Genomic DNA, 22,319 nt, shown 5'->3' with positions numbered 1-22,319 from the left:
TTTAACAGAATTAAATAATGATTTGTTATACCTCAAATATGATATGGGTATTATAAATTTTGATCTTAGGAGGTTGACTGTGTCCCATGCCTTCTGGACCTATTATTATAGGCGTGTTTGGGGTATAACTGATTGATACTTCCCTATACATCAGTGTAATTTTTTTTTAAAAGGGTAACTTTATCACAGCAAAAATTATGGAATATGAATAGAGCTTGGTTCTGGTAGATGCAGAATGTGTATTGTTCAAACTATTCTCCAGACTGTTTTCAACCTGGCTATTTACAGCAGTCCTGAAAAAGAGTCATTTGAGAATCCTGGCTAATGGAGGTTTATGACATATCCATTTTGTTTTTAGCCTCAGTTTTATGATACTACTGCATTTTAAATTAGTTTTGTTTGTTTTTGGAATTCATTTAGTTTTGTTTATTCTTTTTAGAATTTGATTTGAATTTCCCAAATTCAGTCGAATGGAATTCAATTAGACCGAATTTGGAAAATTTGAATCAAATGCAAATTCATATTTATTCTATTCGAAATTCCGATTTCAGAAGACAGTTATGTTCTTTCTATTTTATTCTATGCTTTTCTATTCTACTGTTTCATTGTTTATTCTCTTCTATTCTAATCTATTCTATTTGAATTTAAAACTTCGGAAGATGGTTATATTCTTTCTATTTTATTGTATTGTGTTCTATTAATCTCTATTCTGTTATATTCTTTTCTATTGAATTATTTTATTTTCTATTCTATTCTATTCCAATCAAATCTATTATCTTCTCTTCTATTCCTTTATTTTCTATTCTATTTTATAAAAAAAATAGTTTTCTATTCTGTTTTACTCTATTCTTTTCTATTCTGTTTATTCTATTCTTTTCTACGCTATTCCTTTATTTTTTGTTCTGCACTATACTGCTCTGTTTTACTCTGTTCTTTTATATTTAAATTTTATTTTATATTCTTTTATATTCTATTATTTTATAGTATATTCTTGTCTATTCTATTACTTTATTTTATATTCTATTTTATTGTATCTTATATTCTGTTCTGTTTTATTCTATTCTTTTACGTTCTATTCCTTCAGTTTCTACTTTATTCTATTCTTGTTTCCAAATTCGATTTCAAATTTGACTCGAAACCCATTCTAATTTTGATTTGCTTTCAAATTTCAGACAAAATTTTGGTTAGTTATTTTTGTTTAATTTCAATTCATTATTATTGTAATTCGGAAATTTGCGTACATCCTAATCTCCAAATAACAAAAAGTTATCATAATTTCAATTCAGAATGAAGCAAATCACACGTCTAGTTCATTGGGATTTTGATTTAATTTACTTTATATGCCTTTATATAATATATTTATCTCTATACTGTTTAAGTCTTGTCTACATACAGTATTTGCATCTGATAATTTTGATTGTCAGACACATCTTGTACCGTATATACTCGAGTATAAGCCGAGATTTTCAGCCTCTTTTTTGAGGCTGAAAGTGCCCCCCTCGGCTTATACTCGAGTCATCGCTGTCTGCCCGCTCGATCAGCGTGTCGAGCAGACAGACAGCGGCCATTCTATTCAAAAGCCGCGCCTCCGGCTCCGCCTTCGCCTGTGATAGGCGGAACACTGAATTTCCCAGCAGCCTGTGTTCCGCCTATCACGGACATCGTATCATCCTCGTACTACGGACGAGGATGATACGACGTCTGTGATAGGCGGAACACAGGCTGCTGGGAAATTCAGTGTTCCGCCTATCACAGGCGAAGGAGGAGGTGCGGCTTTTGAACTTTACAATGGCCGCCGACGAAGAGGGCACGGGACGGCACGGCACGGGACGGGACGGGACGGGACGGGGGCAAGGCAAGGCAAGGCACGACACGGGACGGATGCAAGGAGGCAAGGCACGGGACGGAGGCAAGGAGGCAAGGCACGGGACGGAGGCTCGGGACAAAGGTAGGCTGGACACACACACACACACACACACACACACACACACACACACACACACACACACACACACACATGGATGGAGACACACACAGGGATGGATGGATGGATGGATGGAGACACACACACACAGGGATGGATGGATGGATGGATGGAGACACACACACACAGGGATGGATGGATGGATGGATGGAGACACACACACACAGGGATGGATGGATGGATGGATGGAGACACACACACACAGGGATGGATGGACGGACACACAGGGATGGACGGACACACAGGGATGGACGGACACACAGGGATGGACGGACACACAGGGATGGACGGACACACACACAGGGATGGACAGGCATGTCTCACCCTCGGCTTATACACGAGTCAATAAGTTTGCCAGTTTTTTTGGGGGTAAATTGGGGGCCTCGGCTTATATTCGGGTCGGCCTATACTCGAGTATATACGGTAATTATCCTAAAATGCATGGCACACAAATTAAAACAAATGCCAAGTAAAAATCCTATTTTATACGATCACCAACAAAAATGTTACATCAGTATGCACCCTAACATGCTCTTATAAAGAATACTGGTCTAAACCAAAAACTGTTATGCAATTTCTAACAGAAAAGCTTCCCCATTCTCTATAAATAGCTTTTGTCAAATTTCTTAATTTTTTTTAATTTGCAATAGTTTTTATTGTTTTGCAGTAAAGAGAGTACAAACATTTATGTGGGAAACAGTAAATTGCCAAAAAAATTGATCTTAAAACATTTACAGTATATGTGTCAATCAGCCTGTATAAGGTATATAAGTGCATTATTTCTAAGTGACCAAATGCATTAAGTGAAGTAGGAATTGCTGGCTTCTGTTTGATTTTCCACATTTTTTTAAACATTATGGGGCGTTCGCGGAAAATTTGAGTGCCACAAAACGCCTCATAATGTACTGCGAGATCGCAGTGCATTGCTGTATGACGATTGGTCAAAGCATGCACCTGACCTGCATGCTTTGGCCAATCACAGCGTGCTTTGCTGAGAGAGTAATAATTGGCCAAAGGCAGGGTGCATTTAGCCAATCATGGCTCAGGGGGACTAAGTCCACACCCCATACTATATAAGGCTGCTTACACTGCGGCCGTGTATAGTTTTGTTGCCGTGGACAGAGAGATAGATTGAGTTAGATTAAGCAGGCAGGTTATTCAGTTTCTACTACACTTCTGGTGGTGTACACAGAACACAATACAGTGCAGCCATAGTACAGTTTCTACTTTTCTGGTGGTGTACACAGTATCTAATACAGTGCAGACCATGTACACAGTATCTAATACAGTGTGTACAGTTTCTACTACACTTCTGGTGGTATACACAGTATACAATACCGTGCAGCCATTGTACAGTTTCTAATACAGTGCAGCCATATTACAGTTTCTAATACAGTGCAGGTGGTGTACACAGTATCTAATACAGTGTTTACTTTTTCTACTACACTTCTGGTGGTGTACACAGTACACAATACCGTGCAGCCGTTGTACAGTTTCTAATACAGTGCAGGCGGTATACACAGGATCTAATACAGTGTGTACAGTTTCTACTAAACTTCTGGTGTGTACACAGTACACAATACAATGCAGCTGTAGTACAGTTTTTAATACAGTGCAGGCGGTGTACACAGTATCTAATACAGTGTGTACAAGAGAGAAACTCACCCAAGCTCAGAGCGGGTACATAAATATGATAAAGTAGTAAGAGAAAAACTCAACCAAGCCCAAGCCAGGAACAGTGTGAACAGTCTCTAATACACTTCTGGTGGTGTACACAGTACATAATACAGTTCAGCTGTAGTACAGTTTCTAATACAGTGCAGGGGGTGTACACAGTATCTAATATGGTGTGTACAGTTTCTACTACACTTCTAGTGGTGTATAAAATACAGTGCAGCCATTTTACAGTTTCTAATACAGTACAAGCGGTGTACACAGTATCTAATACAGTGTGTACAGTTTCTAATACACTTCAGGCGGTGTACACAGTATCTAATACAGTGTAGTGTGATGTTGCAAAACAAAAAATACACCACCAAGGAGAGGCAGACGCTCACAGGCCACTAGTAGAGTGCAAGCAGCCTCTGTGTCTACAGTCAACAGTGCTGGTCATGGACATGCGGCATGCTTGTCCTTTGTTTCTGCTGCTGGCCGTGTTATTGAGCCACAACATGCAGAAGAGTTGGTGGAGTGGATAACAAAGCCATCCTCATCCTCCTCATCCTCTGTCACCCAGGTTCAGAGTAGTTTGCCTTCCAGTGCAGTTGCCAAAGCAGCCTATTCCACCGGCTCTTTGTCCACAGTCACTCCTTCCATAGCCCCACCATCATGCTCGGAGGAGTCCCCAGAATTATTCGACCACAGTGCCAGTTACATGCTGCCGGAGGATGCCCAGCATTTTGAAGGCTCCGATGTTGGTTCCCAGGTTGAGGAAGGGAGGACGTGAGCCTAGAGAGAGGGGGTGCCACAGAAGGACAAAAAACTGGCAGTGATGTTCCCCCAGCTGCAGCATACTGCCAAGTTTGTTCCAGTGACAAGGAGGGAGGGGATGATGAGGTCACTGTCTGTACTTGGGTGCTAAAGAGAAGAGAGGAGGAGAAGGAGGAGGCACAACTCCAACGAGGCAGGATGTCCTCTAGGGGGCAGCTTAAAGTGACACTAAAGGATTGTTTTTTATTGTTTTTAAATAGCAAACATGTCATACTTACCTACACTGTGCAGCTCATTTTGCATCCATTTCTGGGGCCTTCGGTGGCTCTTGTGGCTCCTCCCCACATTAGATAACCCCCTTGGAGAAGCGCTCTCCCAAGGGGGTTACCTTGCGGGCGCACTACCGAGTCCAGCATTTGCATCCACAAACACTAATGCCAGACTCGACTCCGCCCCTCGCTTCATTGGATTTGATTGACAGCAGTGGAAGCCAATGGCTGTACTGCTATCAATCTATCCAATCAAGAGCCAGGAACCCGTGGAGAGAGGGATGGCGGAGACGTGCCAATGGAAATTCGGGACTCAGGTAAGTAAAACAGGAGGCTGGGAGCCGGTGACTGCAAGGTGTTTTTTCAACTTAATGCATAGGATGCGTTAAAGTGAAAAAACACAAGCCTTTACAACCCCTTTAAGGGCAGCCACCCTATTGAATCACACTGCAAGTGCAGGGTGCTGCTGACTCCCTGCTGACTTTTAAAAGTTCCTTGGTGTGGGCCTTTTTGGACATGTGTGCAGCAGAGGGCACTGTTGCTGTTTGCAACCTATGTCTTAAGAGGATCAAGAGTGGCCAGAACAGTAGCCTCTTGCGCACCACATGCTTGAGCAGACATAGGATGACCTGCTATGCAGTCCATTGGCAACAGCACTTGAAAGACCCACATCAAAGAAAAAGGCAGTCTTCTCCTTGCTCCTCATCTGGGATCTCCAACCCTACTATATTTCCAGTCCTCTCAAAAACCTGCACTGAGAAGAATGAAGGTATAGCAATAGGTGTCCCAAGTACTTGCAGCCAATCTGCTAGCAGTACACCACCATCTTATTTTAGCAGGCAAATTTCCCTACCCCACTTGCTGAACTGTATAAAGAAAATTTGGTCCCAACCATCCACATGCCCAGCATCTAAATGCTAACTTGGCCAAATTGCTATCACTGAAACTGCTGCCTTTTCAGCTAGTAGACTCTGCCCTTTTTGTGAATTTGTGGAATGTGCTGTACCTCAGTGGCAGGTTCCAGAACGCCATTTCTTTTCATGGAAGGACATTTCGGCTCTCTACCGGCATGTGAAAGGCAATGTTTTAAGCGGCCAGTAAGGTTCATATTACCGCTGACTCATAGTCCAGCAGGCATGGGCAGGGACGATACCTTTCCTTCACGACGCACTGGTTAAGTCTGCTGGCAGCTGGGAAGGATGCAGGACAGGGTTCAGTGTTGTTGGAGCTTGTTCTGCCACTACCCCTCCAAAATGCTAGTGGAGATTCCACCACAGCTCTCTCCTCCACCCCTCCTCTTCTTCTTCCTCTATGGCCTCTTCTGCAGATTTGTCCTCTGAACCAGTGGTGCTCCATAACCGTTCAAGGGGCTATGCAAGCAGTCAGGCTAAAAGATGCCATGCGGTGCTTGAGTTGGTCAGCCTGGGGACAGGAGCCACACTGGGCCAGAGATTCTGTTGCCATCCTTCTCTCCGCCCTCTGACAGGGACACTTGTCCCATGTTTGGCACACGTCCTGAATTTGGTGGTGCAGCGGTTCTTGAGCAGGTACCCAGGATTACAGGATCTATTGAGGCAGGCCAGAAAAGTCTGTGGTCATTTCCACCAGTCATACAATGGCAGTGCTCGGCAGGCTGACATTCAAAGGGAATGCAACCTGCCCACCAACCGCCTCATTTGTGACATGCCCACCAGTTGGAACTCAACTTTGGAAATGCTGCAGTGGCTGCACACACAGCAGAGGGCCATCAATGAGTACCTGTGCGAGTATGGCAACAGGACAGGGTCAGGGGAGCTTGGCCTTCTTTTCGCCACGCCAGTGGCTACTGATCAAGGATGCATGCTCGGTCCTGATGGTGAGCAGTGACAATGCATGCATCAGTGACACTGTCCCTCTAGTCTTCCTGCTGTAGCACATGCTTCGTGGAATAATGGATGGGGCACTTAAGGCAGAACAACGGGAGGAAGAGGAGGACTTGCAGTGCAAAGTGGATTTTCCTTTAGTAAATAACCCCCTATGTGTAATGCCTCCAAGTTACTAAATCAAATAGAAAATAGATAAATAAATATCAGATAAGTGAATACATCAAATAAATGCATATGGCATACAATAAAAACTACATTTAAAGTGCCTGGTGCATAACTGTGCTCAAAAGAAATAAGTGTGAACAAATAACACACCAAAAGTACTCCTGTTCTGGTATAAATTATCCAAACATGTCATTAATGACCGTGCTGACAAAAGAACAACAACAATACAGGAAAAATTGGTGGTTCAGGTTATATGCTCATGTGCATATGATTAACATCCAACTGCGTTGCTGACAACGTGATGAAAGTCCGTGTAATTCAAAAACTATTTAATTTGATCCAAGACGTTCTAGGGTGTCATCACTCAGGTGCCCCCCTTAGGTAATAAACGCTCACCTTGGAGCATGCGACTTTGCGATTAAGCTAAGTCAAAGCATGCATGTGAACCACCTCTGGGCTCTTTGATAGTATCAGGCTCCTGGGTTCCTCCGCATATCGATCCATGATATATAAAAGGAAAACTAAAGCAAAAATCCCCTTCTGGGGTACTCGCACAGATCGGGTGCGTCAGTGCACCATTCTATGATGAACATAAACAAGGTATACCAAGTTGGTATTGTGATGATACGAGTGTCCCCCTTAGCTGACAAGCTGCCTGCCATGCTGTCCTGACCCCTCCCCAACACGTATACAGGGCTATTGTATCTACTTCAGGGGGAAATATACTTGGACGGTACGATTGTCAGTATTTAAATAGTGTTGTGGCCATTTTGTTGAAGACCGAGGACACTACTAATTTCTCTGTGATTGCAAATGCGTGTATTATATGGAGATCGCTGGTCGGATACAAAATACACTTAATTGCCCTCATATGTTCCTATCTTCTTCATTTTGCCTAGGATCTTATTAGACACAAACTTGTTAATCTACGGTGTCTTATTAGAGACAAACTTGTTAATCGCAAATGCGATGGATAAATGTAGGAAATATGTAGGAAATAAAAAGCCATAAAGCCGATCTAGTCACAGGACCGCATTGATATAATATTTCACAGCAGGGCCCGTTCCTGCACCCAACAAGAGTATCTGTGAGGGCTTACAGTGTTCTGGTACCACCAACACCTAAGGAACAATTTTCTGCAGAGGCCATATAGTATATATACTGCTGTTCAGAGTATATAGTGCCTGGGGGCCTGGGGAACCCCCATGCCATTTTTTTTTAATTTGGGTGTGGGGTAAGATCCATACCAGACCTGAAGGGCCTGTTATGGATTTTTTTCACTGCATTTTTTTTTCGGTATTTTTATCTATATTGCCGTGATCTGACAATACATTACAGCCACGAGCAGTTTTAAATTAAATTTTTTTCCTTTAGAAATGTAATTTTGCTGTGGCACTGTTATAAACATGGGAAAGATGCGCTACTTTACAGGCATACTAAGGACATCCCCCAGGCCCTGGAAGATTTGGCTGCTCAATGACCAGGCCATTTTTTGCGATACGGCACTGCACCCATTTAACTGACAATTGTGCGATATTGTACCCAAACAAAATTGACGTCCTTTTTTTCTCACAAATAGAGCTTTCTTTTGGTGGTATTTGATCATCTGCGGTTTTTATTTTTTGCGTTATAAACAAAAAAATAGAGATATTTTTGAAAAAAAACCACAATATTTTGTACTTTTTGCTATAATAAATATCTAAATTTTTTTTTTTTTTTAAAAGCAATTTTTTTCCTCAGTTTAGGCCAATATGTATTCTTCTACATATTTTTGGTAATAAAAATTGCAATAAGCGTATATTGATTAGTTTGCGCAAAAGTTATATCATCTACAAAATAGGGGAAAGATTTATGGCATTTTTATTGTTAGTCTTTTTTTTTTACTAGTAATGGCAGTGATCTGCGATTTTTATCGGGACTGCAACATTATGGTGGACAGTATTGCTGTGCTATACTGCTGCCTACCCTGCTGTGTCATGATTAACCACTTCAGCCCCGGACCATTTTGCTGGTCAAACACCAGACCACTTTTTGCGACAATTGCGTGGTCATGCGACGTGGCTCCCAAACAAAATTGACGTCCTTTTTTTCCCACAAATAGAGCTTTCTTTTGGTGGTATTTGATCACCCCTGCGTTTTTTATTTTTTGCGCTATAAACAAAAATAGAGCGACAATTTTGAAAAATACTTATTATTTTTTACATTTTGTTATAATAAATATCCCCCAAAAATATATAAAAAAACATTTTTTTCCCTCAGTTTAGGCTGATACGTATTCTTCTACATATTTTTGGTAAAAAAAATCACAATAAACGATTATTGATTGGTTTGCGCAAAAGATATAGAGTTTACAAAATAGGGGATAGTTTTATGGTATTTTATTAATAATTTTTTTTTACTAGTAATGCCGGCGATCAGCGATTTTTATTGTCGCCGCGACATTATGGCGGACACATCGGACATTTTTGACATATTTTTGGGACCATTGTCATTTATACAGCAATCACTGCTATATAAATGCAGTGATTCCTGTGTAAATGACACTGGCAGTGAAGGGGTTAACCAGTGGGTGGCAGTGTAGGGGTTAAGTGTTCCTAGGGGTGTGTTACTAGCTGTTGGGAGCTGGGCTTTAATTTAGTGAATGCTGATCTCTGCTCCAATCACATGGAGCAGAGATCAGCGTCACTAGTTGCTAGGCAGAATGGGGAAATGCTGTTTACAACAGCATTTCCTCGTTCAGCTGCCCCATGAGACGATCGCGGGTATGCCCGCAGCGATTGAGTCCGTGGGACCTGCGACCGGACTCACGGGGGTCCCGACCAGCATGCGAGCGTGCCGCCAGCAGCGTGCCGCCAGCAGCGCGCTCCCGATGGCAGGGCGGCAAATTTAAAGGGACGTACATGTATGCCCATTTGCCTGCCCGTGCCATTCTGCCGACATCGGCGTGCGCTGGTCGGGAACTGGTTAATGCACTGTGATACGGGACTTTCCTGTCTGTGCATGTACTTGTGAACCTATCCTTGCCTAACTCTGTCAGCCTAATATCTCAATAAATAATCCTGTGACCACTCCTGCTCTCCATGTGTGTTCTGTTCTGCCTTGTACATAGACAAAGAGCACAGGAAGTTATCTGCTCACATGATTTCTAGGAAAATCAACAGGTATTTTTGGCACTTATTGAACAGATTTAACAAAACACTTTCAATAGTAAAGGAAGTGTAGCGCTTAAAAAAAAATAAAAATAATAATAAAGTTCATCAAAAAACATACAATTGATCAGCATAAAGTCCATTTAAAATGTCTTCATATATGGAAGACATCTCACGTTCCAAGCTCCATGCAGATCGCGGGCGGTGATGTGGCGGCCATCTTAGTGGTTTGAAACGCTGGACGTTTCTAGATGCCTGTTTTACCTACATTAAATATGAGTGGATCTATTTAAATTTTATTTTCAATAAATAGTTTTGTATCGATCATTGCGCAATGAGCATCCCTTTCTATTTTTACATATATGTGGATGCTGGAGCTTGCCTGTAGTAGGTCTTTTCTGGATGTGGAGTCATTTCCTTACCCTTAATGATCTTACATGAGGTGGAGCAGCTTTAACCACATGTGGAGTGGAACAGAGTTTGTGGGATGGATCGATCGTACTCCTATTCAGTATATTTAAAAGTGTATACCCTATACACTGATGGTAAGAGTCAGTGCTATTGGGTGATGATGATGGTCTTTCTTTCCTTCCATATATGAAGACATTTTAAATGGACTATATGCTTGTGCAAACGTTTTTTTGATGAACTTTATTATTAATTTTTATTTTTTAAGCGCTACACTTCCTTTTCCATTTTCTTTAATTGTACCAAGCAATTTAGTGTTAGCAGCTCTTTATTTTTATTTTTTGTATTTTATTATTTATTTTCTTTGTATCTGGTGCGACAAATCCTTGTACTACTTTCAATAGCACATTTAGCGCACCAGAAGAGAGCAAATCAAATAAGTTCACTGTAAAGATATAGATATGTGTTACATGCAAACTGTGCTCTGCTTAGTGCCTACTTTATTTTCATTAGGTATTTGTCAAAAGAATGCTGGAGAACGTCTGCAAAACTGCACCTCCCAACCAAAATGGAGCACTTGCAGCATTGGTCTAGCAGAAGTTCCACTTCCTAATATAAAGAAAACAGATGGAGGAATTAAAGGAGATGTACCCGAAGATATGAGTCTTGTACAAACAGGAAAGAAGAGACTTCGGGTTATTGGAAATGGAAAATCTGTAAGAACTATATAAAAATAAGAATCACACCTAAACTATAACTAAATAAGAAAGAATATATGCTTCATTATACATTTGGATGACATATACAATAACTTCTGCTTCATCTGCAAATATCCATAACATACTAACTAATGGCCTAATGCCGCGTATATACGACCGGAATAGGTCCGACGGAATGATTCCGTCGGATAGTCTGATCGTGTGTGGGATAGTTCAATAGTTTTTCTTAAAAAAATTCCAATGGACCAAGAAATAAAACATGTTTCAAATCTGTCCAACTGACTCAATTTCTATTGGGAAAACCGTCTGTATGCTGGTCCGATGGACCAAATACGACGCAAGGGCAGCTATTGGCTACTGGCTATTGAACTTCCTTTTCTAGTCCCATCGTTCATCATCACATTGAAAAGGAATAGACTTTCGAACGAACGTGTGTGGGCAAGTCTGTTTGTTCGGAAGTCCGTTGTAACTCTGTCGAAAGTCCGTCAGGAAGACCGTTGGACTTTTTCTGCCGGAAAGTCCGGTCGTGTGTACGTGGCATTAGGCAGTCTGCATTAGTGTGCACTAAAATATATATGTTGCATTATTGTGCTGGCACACTTCTACATTTAGTAATAATATACACTCAAAAAAAAAGAGAAATAAAACATTTATGTAAGCTCCTTGAGGACAGGGACTGCTGTGATTGTATACTAAATATATAAAGTGCTGCGTAAATTGATATATGTACTTGTAATAAACAAATAAACATGAACTTCAATGCATGCAAAAGCATATGCCAGCATGTGCCTGTAATGTGCATGCTAATACATGCACTACGATATGAACAAGCCCTTAGGCTGCATTCACACCTGAGCGTAGCGCGTTTGAACGTTTTTACCGGCGTTTTGTCGTGCGACAACGAGCGTTTTGTCACACTACAACGCGCGACAACGAGCGTTTTGTCACACTACAACGAGCGTTTTGTCACACTACAACGCGCGACAACGAGCGTTTTGTCACACTGCAACGCGCAACAACGAGCGTTTTTTAACTTCGGCGTTTTTTTTCAGCCAATAGGAAAAATATTTTTCATCTGCTTATTTTTTCTTGAGCAGATACAGCGTCAAAACGCCCGTAGAAACGCTCGTTGTCGCGCGTTGTCGCTCGAATCGACCGTTTCCATTAGTTTCTATGGGAATGAAAACGTCCAAATCAGCCCGATTCGCGCGACAAAAAAGGGTCCAGAACTTGTTTGAGCTTCAGGCGTTTGGCTTCAGGCGACATGGAGTGGAGATGTGAATGATCTCCATTGAGAATAATGTATTTTTTCCCCTCCAGCGTTTTGTAGCTTCAGGCGTAGGGCTACAAAACGTTCAGGTGTGAACGGGCTGTTAGTCTTTGCAGGCTGCAGGGTCTCTTTCTGCATTTCCCTGTTTGCTGCAGGAAGTGGTGAACTCAAAAAGACAGTAAATATTCATTATTTATTCTTGATGGTTCTTGTCTGAAATGTATTCTAATGCCATGTACACATGACCAAACTTTCTGGCAGAAAAGGTCAGACGGAATCATTCCATCGGATATTACGATCGTGTGTGGGCTTCATCTGACTATTTTCTTCAAATTTCAGACGGACCTAGAAATAGAACATGTTTCAAATCTGTCCGACGGAATCAATTCCTATCAGGAAAACCGTTTGTCTGTATGCTGGTCCGACAGATCCAAATACGACGCTAGGGCAGCTATTGGCTACTGGCTATTGAACTTCCTTTTCTAGTCCCGCCATACGTCATCACATTCAAAACGAATGGACTTTGGTCCATTCGGTCGGAAGTCCATCATAACTCAGTCGAAAGTCCGTCGTAACTTCATCGGGAAGACTGTCAGAACTTTTCTACCGTAAAGTCCTGCATGATATACAGTTTATATATACACATATAGTGTAAATGTACATAAAGTGTACTGTGTGTGTGTGTGTATATATATATATATATATATATATATATATATATATATATATATATACCGTATTTATTGGCGTATAACACGTGCCGGCGTATAACATGCACCCCAAGTTTAGGAGGGAATTTTAAAGAAAAAAAACTTTTAGGAGGGAAGATTAAGGAAAAAAACTTACATTTAAATGCCCATCAATGCAGCCTTGTCAGTGTCACTTGCAGCCTTGCATTGCAGCCTTGTCAGTCATTTGCAGCTTTCCATTTAGCCTTGTCAGTCATTTGCAGCTTTCCATTTAGCCTTGTCAGTCATTTGCAGCCTTCCATTTAGCCTTGTCAATCATTTGCAACCTTCCATTTAGCCTCGTCAGTCATTTGCAGCCTTCCATTTAGCCTTGTCAGTCATTTGCAGCCTTGTCAGTGTCTTTGCCGGCTTGCCATTTAAAAATGGCTCCTCTGAGATACAGAGCAGATGTCCTGTGTATCTTGGCGGCGCTCGGTAGCTCTCGGCGGCTTTCAACTATTTTCGGCCACACTCGGCAATTCTCTACGGCTTTCGGCTATTTTCAGCCACACTCAGCCGTTCTTTGCAGCTTTCGGCTATTTTCGGCTAATTTCGGCCGCACTCAGCCACTCTCGGTGGCTTTCGGCTTTATAGTATCTCACAAAAGTGAGTACACCCCTCACATTTTTGTAAATATTTTATTATATCTTTTCATGTAACAACACTGAAGAAATTATACTTTGCTACAATGTAAAGTAGTGAGTAGTATTGAGCAGTAGTGAGCTTGTATAACAGTGTAAATTTACTGTACCCTCAAAATAACTCAACACACAGCCATAATGTCTAAACCGCTGGCAACAAAAGTGAGTACACCCCTAAGTAAAAATGTCCAAATTGGGCCCAAAGTGTCAATATTTTGTGTGCCCACCATTATTTTCCAGCACTGCTTTAACCCTCTTGGGCATGGAGTTCACCAGAGCTTCACAGAGCGCCACTGGAGTCCTCTTCCACTCCTCCATTACCACATCACAGAGCTGGTGGATGTTAGAGACCTTGCGCTCCTCCACCTTCCGTTTGAGGATCCCCCGACAGATGCTCAGTAGGGTTTAGGTCTTGAGACATGCTTGGCCAGTCCATCACCTTTACCCTCAGCTTCTTTAGCAAGGCAGTGGTCATCTTGGAGGTGTGTTTGGGGTCATTATCATGTTGGAATACTGCCCTGCAGTATAAGGGAGGGGATCATGTTCTGCTTCAGTATGTCACAGTACATGTTGGCATTCATGGTTCCCTCAATAAACTGTAGCTTCCCAGTGTTGGCAGCACTCATACAGCCCCAGCGCACGACACTCCCACCACCATGCTGGAATGTAGGCAAGACACACTTGTCTTTGTACTCCTCACCTGGTTGCCGCCACACACACTTGACACCATCTAAACCAAATAAGTTTATCTTGGTCTCATCAGACTACAGGACATGGTTCCACTAATCCATGTCCTTGGGCCGCGTACACACGGGCGGATTGTCTGCCTAACTTAGTCAGCGGACAATCTGACGGACTTAGTCTTTCGGAATTTCCGTAATTTTGTCCGTCCAAACTTGGTTTTGTCCGTCCAAACTTGGTTTCAGCGGACAGTCCGCTCGTGTGTAGGCAAGTTGGACGGACTAAGTATGGCGCATGCTCAGAAAGGATTTACACGGCCGAAGGTTGCATTGCAGTGTATTGGACGTCGTTTTTCTAGTCCCGTCGTACGTGCTGTACACATCATCGCGCAAGTTTTCAGCGGACTGTCTGTTCATCGTGTGTGGTCAAGTCCGTTCATTCAAAAGTTGAACGGACTGTCTGTCGGATTGTCTGACGAACTTAGTTGGGCAGACAATCCGTCCGTGTGTACGCGGCCTTAGTCTGCTTGTCTTCAGCAAACTGTTTTGTGGACTTTCTTGTGCATCATCTTTAGAAGAGGCTTCCTTCTGGGACCACAGCCAGGCAGACCAATTTGATGCAGTGTGCGGCGTATGGTCTGAGCACTGACAGGCTGACCCCCCACCCCTTTAACCTCTGTAGCAATGCATGGCAGCACTCATACGTCTATTTCCCAAAAGAAAGCATCTGGATATGATGCTGAGCATGCACGCTCAACTTCTTTGGTCGACCATGGCGGGGCCTGTTCTGAGTGGAACCTGTCCTGTTAAACTGCTGTATGGTCCGTATGGCCACCGTGCTGTAGCTCAGTTTCAGGGTCTTGGCAATCTTCTTATAGCCTTGGACATCTTTTTTATGTAGAGCAACAATTCTTTTTTTCAGATCCTCAGAGAGTTATTTGCCATGAGGTGCCATGTTGAACTTACAGTGATTAGTATGAGAGAGTGAGAGCGATAGCACCAAATTAACACATGTGGTTCCCCATTCACACCTGAGACCTTGTAACACTATCGACACCGGGAGGGAAAATGGCTAATTGGGACCAATTTGGACATTTTCCCTTTTGGTGTACTCACTTTTGTTGCCAGTAGTTTAGACATTAATGGCTGTGTGTTGAGCTATTTTGAGGGGACAGCAAATTTATACTGTTATATGAGCTGTACACTCACTACTTTACATTGTAGCAAAGTGTCATTTCTTCAGTGTTGTCACATGAAAAGATATAATAAAATATTTACAAAAATGTGAGGGAAATACTGTATATATATATATATATATATATATATATATATATACCGTATTTATTGGCGTATAACACACACTTTTTTCCCCTTAAAATCAGGGGAAATATATATATATATATATATATATATATATATATATATATATATATATATATATACTGTACAAAAGTTTTAGGCAGGAGTGAAGAAATACTGTAAAGTAGAAATGCTTTCAAAAATATATTTTTTAATTGTTTCTTTTTATCAATTTACAAAATGCCAAGTGAGCGAGCAGAAAAAAAAGATCTAAATCATATCAGTATTTGGTGTTGGCTTCAATAGATTAGAGCCAGGTGTATGATAAACCAATTATACGAAGCAGGTGCTAAAGATCACCAATTTCATATGTAGGTTGAAACACCGTCATTAATTGAAACATAAACAGCTTTGTAGGAGGCTTAAAACTGGGTGAGAAACAGCCAAACTGCTACTAAGGTGGGGTTGTGAAGGACAGTTTTATGTCACGGTTCATACACAGTGGCAAGACTGAGCACAGCAACAAGACACAAGGTAATTATACTGCACCAGTAAGGTCTCCCCCAGACTGGGGTTTTAAGATGTGCGGTTCAAGCTCTTTTGAAGAAGCACCAAAAACAAGCAATGTTGAGGACCGTATAAGCAGTGATCGGCCAGGGAAACATAATAAAGCAGATGAAAGACACATCATGCTTACTTCCCTTTGTAATGTCCAGCAGTAACATCAGCACAGAACTGGCAGAAATCTGTGGGACCCAGTTACATCCTTCTACTGTCCAGAGAAGTATGGTCAGAAGCAGTCTTCACAGAAGAATTGCAGCCAAAAGCCATACCTCTGACTGGGAAAAAAGGTTCAACTGTGCATGGGCAGCCTAAATCCACAAATCTGTGGTTAGTTCTCCAAGATGTTTGAAACAACCTACCTGCCGAGTTCCTTCAAAAACTGTGCGCAAGTGTACCTAGAAGAATTGATGCTGTTTTGAGGGCAAAGGTTGATCACCCCAAATTTTGATTTGATTTGGATTTCTCTTCTGTTCATTTACTTTATATTTTGTTAATTATTAAAGATAAACTGTTAACACTTCTATTTCTGAAAGAATTCTTAATCACACCTAAAACTTGCATAGTAATTTATATATATATATATACTGTATATTTACACACCATACTCCACTACTCATTTGCATTGTTGGAGTCTACAAAGTAAGCAGTGAAAACTAATCCTGCATTCCAAGCAATGTAAAATCTGGACACAACATGCAATTTCCACAGCAATTGAAACTTGGGTTTTAAAGTATTTTAATAGGCACCCAAGGGAAATGTTTGACTTGCACACTAATTATATGAGATAATGCCCCAATGTCGCAATATGATTTGGAATGCCCAGCACCCAAATAGTAAAATTATTTCCAATTATCCATAGACATATCGGAGTTTGCCTTAGGCGGTTAATGACAAGGTTCAGGTTTACGCTTAAACAGAACGCCCTAATGTAGTAAATCTGCTGGCATCTTACAGACCATTAATTCCAGTTCAGCACAACTTGCAAATTTAATTCTAACAGCCTATTTATACAGCCTGTGTACAGATTGTAGCGTTAAGTAAAAATAGCAGCAATAAGGTAAGTTCTCTACTATCACTTCACATTATTAAATGCATTTTAACTGCTTGTAAGCTTATTTAAAATGCAAATTTATGTAAAATCTTTTTTAAGTCAAAACTATGCCAATAGTTTTAATAAACAGAATGTACTAAGTATATAGATGCAAAACTAAATAGAAAGACTGGGAACAAAATTTTAAAATGTTTTAACTATCTTAGCCAATAAAATAAAAGCAATGAATCAAAACTCATTCAAATTGATAGAGTAAGTCAAAAAAACTTCTTAAAACTGTACTCCAGAAAGATATAAAAGATTATCATCTAATCCAGTTAAAAATTCTTTAAACAAAAGTAATTTATATGCAGTTTACGTACCTAAATCTTTCTTTATATTAGCTTCTTAATGTTACACTGTAGAGCAGAATTCAGGCTAATGGGCCGTACACGCGATCCGAAACTTGTACGAAAAATACAGCTTTCGACGCAATCGTAATTGGATCGTTAGTACATCACTTTTCAAGAGCCCATCATGACATTTCCTCAGAAATTATTAGATTGGACATGCACAAATATTTTTCTCGTACAATATCAGATCGTACGAATTTGTTTAGTCAGTACAGTTGTCGTCTGAAAATACAATACAAATACACTACAACACATGACATCACTTCCAATTTTTTTTCTGTCGTACGAAAATTTTCAGGACTTTAGTAATCTATTCAATTTATACTTGTGACTTGTAAGCGAAAAAAGTTGGACGATCTGTCGTCCGGTTTTCAGATCGCGTGTACGGGGCATAAGAGAGTGAGAACCTGCATTGTGAGTCAGTTAGGCTTTACTCTATTAGACTCTACTGCACTATCATTTATAGTCACCTTATAGTCACCTTGCCTGGGCTCCCTTGCCTTTTTTTTCTCCATCACTACAAGCACTGAAATCAGAAGTGTATGCAACCTGGAGGAACAGTGAGGTCATTCCCTTGTTCATTTGACAGTACTTACACCCAAGGATTTGCTGCTACACTAGAGTACTGTGACAGGGGAGCATGTCACATGCTCCCCCCCATGCCCAGACAGCTACGAATGTTCCCAAAAAATCGCTATCAATAAGCACTACAGCTAGTGCAAAACGTCAGCAAGTTTTCCTTGTTCGCTGTGCTTGTTGAGCTGTGATGTGATTTTCCAATAAAAGAAAGTGGTTTTCTGAAGAGTGCGGCAGTCCAGAGCTTGTTTTTCGTCTGTTGCTAGTGTTCCCAATTGTGTCGGGAACAGTGAGGGAGAGCAGGCAATGTAGGTATAAGGGGGCCCTATAGAGGTATGCAAAATTTTACTTCTGCCACTAGGTGTCTCACTACTGTGATACTAAGATTGTATGTAAAATTGGTTGATTCTCTATTTATTGTAAGATACATGCCACATGGAGAAAGTCTGTACATTATTCAAAGAGTGGATTTTTTTTTAAAAAGGCCCTTTGCAGAGACATTGTCTTTTTGCCCTGCAAAGAAAAAGCTCCAGTGTCTCTTTAAAACAACCATGTCAAGTTAAAGTGAAAACCTGTCAAAAATGTCTGCTTCGCACCCTCCATTTCATTGCTGCATTCACAGCCAGTCAGTTCAGCATTCAACACTTCTGGGAGTGCTGGAATCTTGTGTCCATACTCTGACCTCTACATCACTATAAGACTCAGTAGTAAGTGGGTCAGAGGAAAAAAACACATTGCAACAAAGACATTTGACATTCCTATAAGTGTCAAACACTGAAGAGACTAGCGAAGACCGCAGCACTGGAAGAGGTGGACGGTAGGAGAAATGTGCCACTAGAGAGAGATGTGAACAATAGTCCTAGTTCAACAGGTCAGCCACACACGGTGCAAGTTTCTTCTCTACAACCACGGGTTGCAGGAAAGAAATTTGCACAATTCCCCCATCAGCCCAGACAGTGCTGACAGGGGAATCCCTACTGCTTAGCAATAGTCTGCTCCCAGCAGGGGGGCAGGGGTGGGCGGGGGAAGCCGTTTCAACCTGGAGAAGACAGGGATTATCATTAGTGGCTATAGCAGGCTGGTTGTACCCATGTTGATTGATCGATCCACTTAGTATATTCAGCCTGCCCATTAATGGTTCGACTGGTTCCCGCTGAACTGGCCAAGATTCTAACCGTGTATGGCTGGCCTAAGTGCTATTTGGTTCATTGCTGCAAAGGTTGTAAAAGTGTACTTATATTTTAAAACAGTTGTTGAACAACATATAGTTTGCTAAAGCATTGCATGACATGTTTTTACCCTTTTTCATAATTTTGTTGTCTCGGTGCTGCTGATCCCTTCCAGTTTCTTTGCAGCCATGCAATATTACATACATGTACTTAAGTGATGGGTACATGGCATTTCTCAGAGCAGGTTTCCTGACATATAAGTAAAATATCCACGCTAAAACACACATAAAATACATTGGTGCCGTGTGTATCTATCTATTACACTAAAGTTGCTGCAGGGATTTTCATCTTTCGGCATCTATGCCATATGGACTCTTTCATGAACTCATTTAAGTGCTGCATATTATCTAGATATAGGTTTCCTGACATGACAACAGTGAACCATGCCTGCATAATGTCCCTCCATCAGAAGCCTGTGGGACAGGATGGCAATGCTGAAGAACAACTAGATGACATCGACAGAGCTATGACAGGAAGTGCCTGTGGCACATTCGTGCAGCGATTAGTTTCAAAATTCAGAAGACACCACTGTAATATGTATACACATCTTGGCATGCCTTGCCGTAATCCAACCTATTAATATACAGAAATTTTTTTTTTTTTTTTTTTTTTTTTTTTTAGGTTAAGCCTTCATTTGTATACAACAAAGGAACTGATACTATTTATCAAGTAAGTAACCATTCAAATGTGACAGCTAAATATTACAAGATATGCACATGAAAACATTTACACATGAAAACAGTTGATCTAAATATACAATAAGCTGATGTAACCCACTCTTCCCCTCCTCAGCTACATAATTACCTAGTTTTGGTACCCAGTCTAGGCACATCCACCTATGATATTTACCCCTGCCCAGCTGGTTCTTTTTCCCACGGCCTGTGCGGCCCTTGATAGATGGAAGAAATCCCCATAGAACTGTATGAGTTTTCACATTTATGAGTAGGTAGGGGGAAGAAAAGGACCAGCCAGAAGTAAACATTACAGCAGGGCATGGCTGAACTTACCTACCAGAACTAGGTAAGTTTGCAGCTGAGGATGGAGAGGGTGATACAAATGAGTTCAGTGTGTGTTAGGGTTTCAAAGTTTACTTAACCGCTTCCCGACCGCTTCACACAGATATACTGTGGCAGAAGGGCATGTACAGGCAGATTAACCTGTACGTTGCCCTTTAAGAGGTGGCTCGCCAGGATCTCCGTGACCGTGATCGCGGGTCCCGCGGACTCGATGTCAGTGGGCATACCTGCGATTGTCTCACAGTGAGGAAGCACGGGGAGATGCTAATGTAAACAAGCATCTCCCCGTTCTGCCTAATGACACTGATCACTGCTCCCTGTAATCGATTCCGATCGTGTGTAGGGTCCATCGGACTTTTTCCGTTGGAATTTCTGACACACAGAGTTTGAGATCTGGATCTAAAATTTTCCGACAACAAAATCCGATCAGTTAACCACTTCCCGACCAGCGCACGACGATGTATGTCGACAGAATGGCACGGGCAGGCATATTGGCGTACATGTACGTGTACATCGGGAGCGCGCCGCCGGCGGCGCTCTCCCGCGCTGGTCGGGACCCCCGTGAGTCCGGTCGCGGGACCCGCGGACTCGATCGCCGCGGGCATCCCCGTGATCGTCTCACGGAGCGGCCGAATGGAGGAAATGCTGTATAAACAACATTTTTCCATTCTGCCTAGCAACTAGTGACGCTGATCTCTGCTCCATGTGATTGGAGCAGAGATCAGTGTACACTAAATGAAAGCCCAACCCCCCCACAGTTAGTAACACACCCCTAGGAACACTTAACCCCTACACTGCCACCCACTGGTTAACCCTTTCACTGCCAGTGTCATTTACACAGGAATCACTGCATTTATATAGCAGTGATTACTGTATAAATGACAATGGTCCCAAAAATGTGTCAAAAATGTCCGATGGGTCCCCCACAATGTCGCAGTCACAATAAAAATCGCAGATCGCCGCCATTACTAGTAAAAAAAAAAATAATAAAAAATTATTAATAAAAATGCTATAAAACTATCCCTATTTTGTAAACGCTATAACTTTTGCGCAAACCAATCAATAATCGCTTATTGTGATTTTTTTTTACCAAAAATATGTAGAAGAATACGTATCGGCCTAAACTGAGGGAAAAAAATGTTTTTTTATATATTTTTGGGGGATATTTATTATTACAAAAAGTAAAAAATAATGCGTTTTTTTCAAAATTATCGCTCTATTTTTGTTTATAGCGCAAAAAATAAAAACCGCAGGGGTGATCAATTACCACCAAAAGAAAGCTCTATTTGTGGGAAAAAAAGGACGTTAATTTTGTTTGGGAGCCACGTCGCACGAAGGCGCAATTGTCAGTTAAAGCGACGCAGTGCCGAATCGCAAAAAGTGGTCTGGTCTTTGACCAGCAAATTGGTCCGGTCTGAAAGTGGTTAAATTCCGATCGTATGTAGACAATTCCGACGCACAAAGTGCCACACATGCTCAGAATAAATTACAAAACAAAAGCTATTGTCTACTGACCTCTTTATTGTCCCGCCATACGTCTTGTCTCCTCGCTCTGAACAATCGGATTTTCTGACAAATTTGTGCGACCATGTGTATGCAAGACAAGTTTAGGCCAAAAGCCATCGGAAAAAATCTGACGGAGTTTGTCGTCGGAATGTCCAGCCGTGTATACAGGGCATTCGAATCACTCCCTAGGACACACTTAACCCCTACAGTGCCGCCTAGTGGATAACCCCTTCACTGCCAGTGACATTTTTACAGTAATCAATGCAATTTTTTAGCATTGATCGCTGTATTAATGCCAAAAATGTGTCAAAATTGTCCAATGTGTCCGCAATAATGTGCAGTCATGATAAAAATCAATGAGCGCCACCATTATTGGTA

At 41.5% G+C, this 22,319-nt stretch overlaps 1 protein-coding gene across 1 annotated transcript in view; it reads left to right on the top strand.

Annotated features, from left to right (window-relative positions):
* FREM1 (FRAS1 related extracellular matrix 1) overlaps positions 1 to 22,319 on the top strand; it is a 225,320-nt gene that overhangs the window by 177,453 nt on the left and 25,548 nt on the right. Inside the window, exons 31-32 of the mRNA XM_077475118.1 lie at positions 10,784 to 10,986; positions 20,041 to 20,088. Coding sequence (XP_077331244.1) covers positions 10,784 to 10,986; positions 20,041 to 20,088 — 251 coding nt within the window. The remainder of the gene's footprint in view (positions 1 to 10,783; positions 10,987 to 20,040; positions 20,089 to 22,319) is intronic.

Source organism: Lithobates pipiens, unplaced genomic scaffold (assembly GCF_037356315.1).
Source record: "Lithobates pipiens isolate NorthernLeopardFrog02 unplaced genomic scaffold, aLitPip1_a1.2 Scaffold_13, whole genome shotgun sequence".
NCBI lineage: Eukaryota > Metazoa > Chordata > Amphibia > Anura > Ranidae > Lithobates > Lithobates pipiens.
This window is presented reverse-complemented; position numbering and strand designations above follow the sequence as displayed.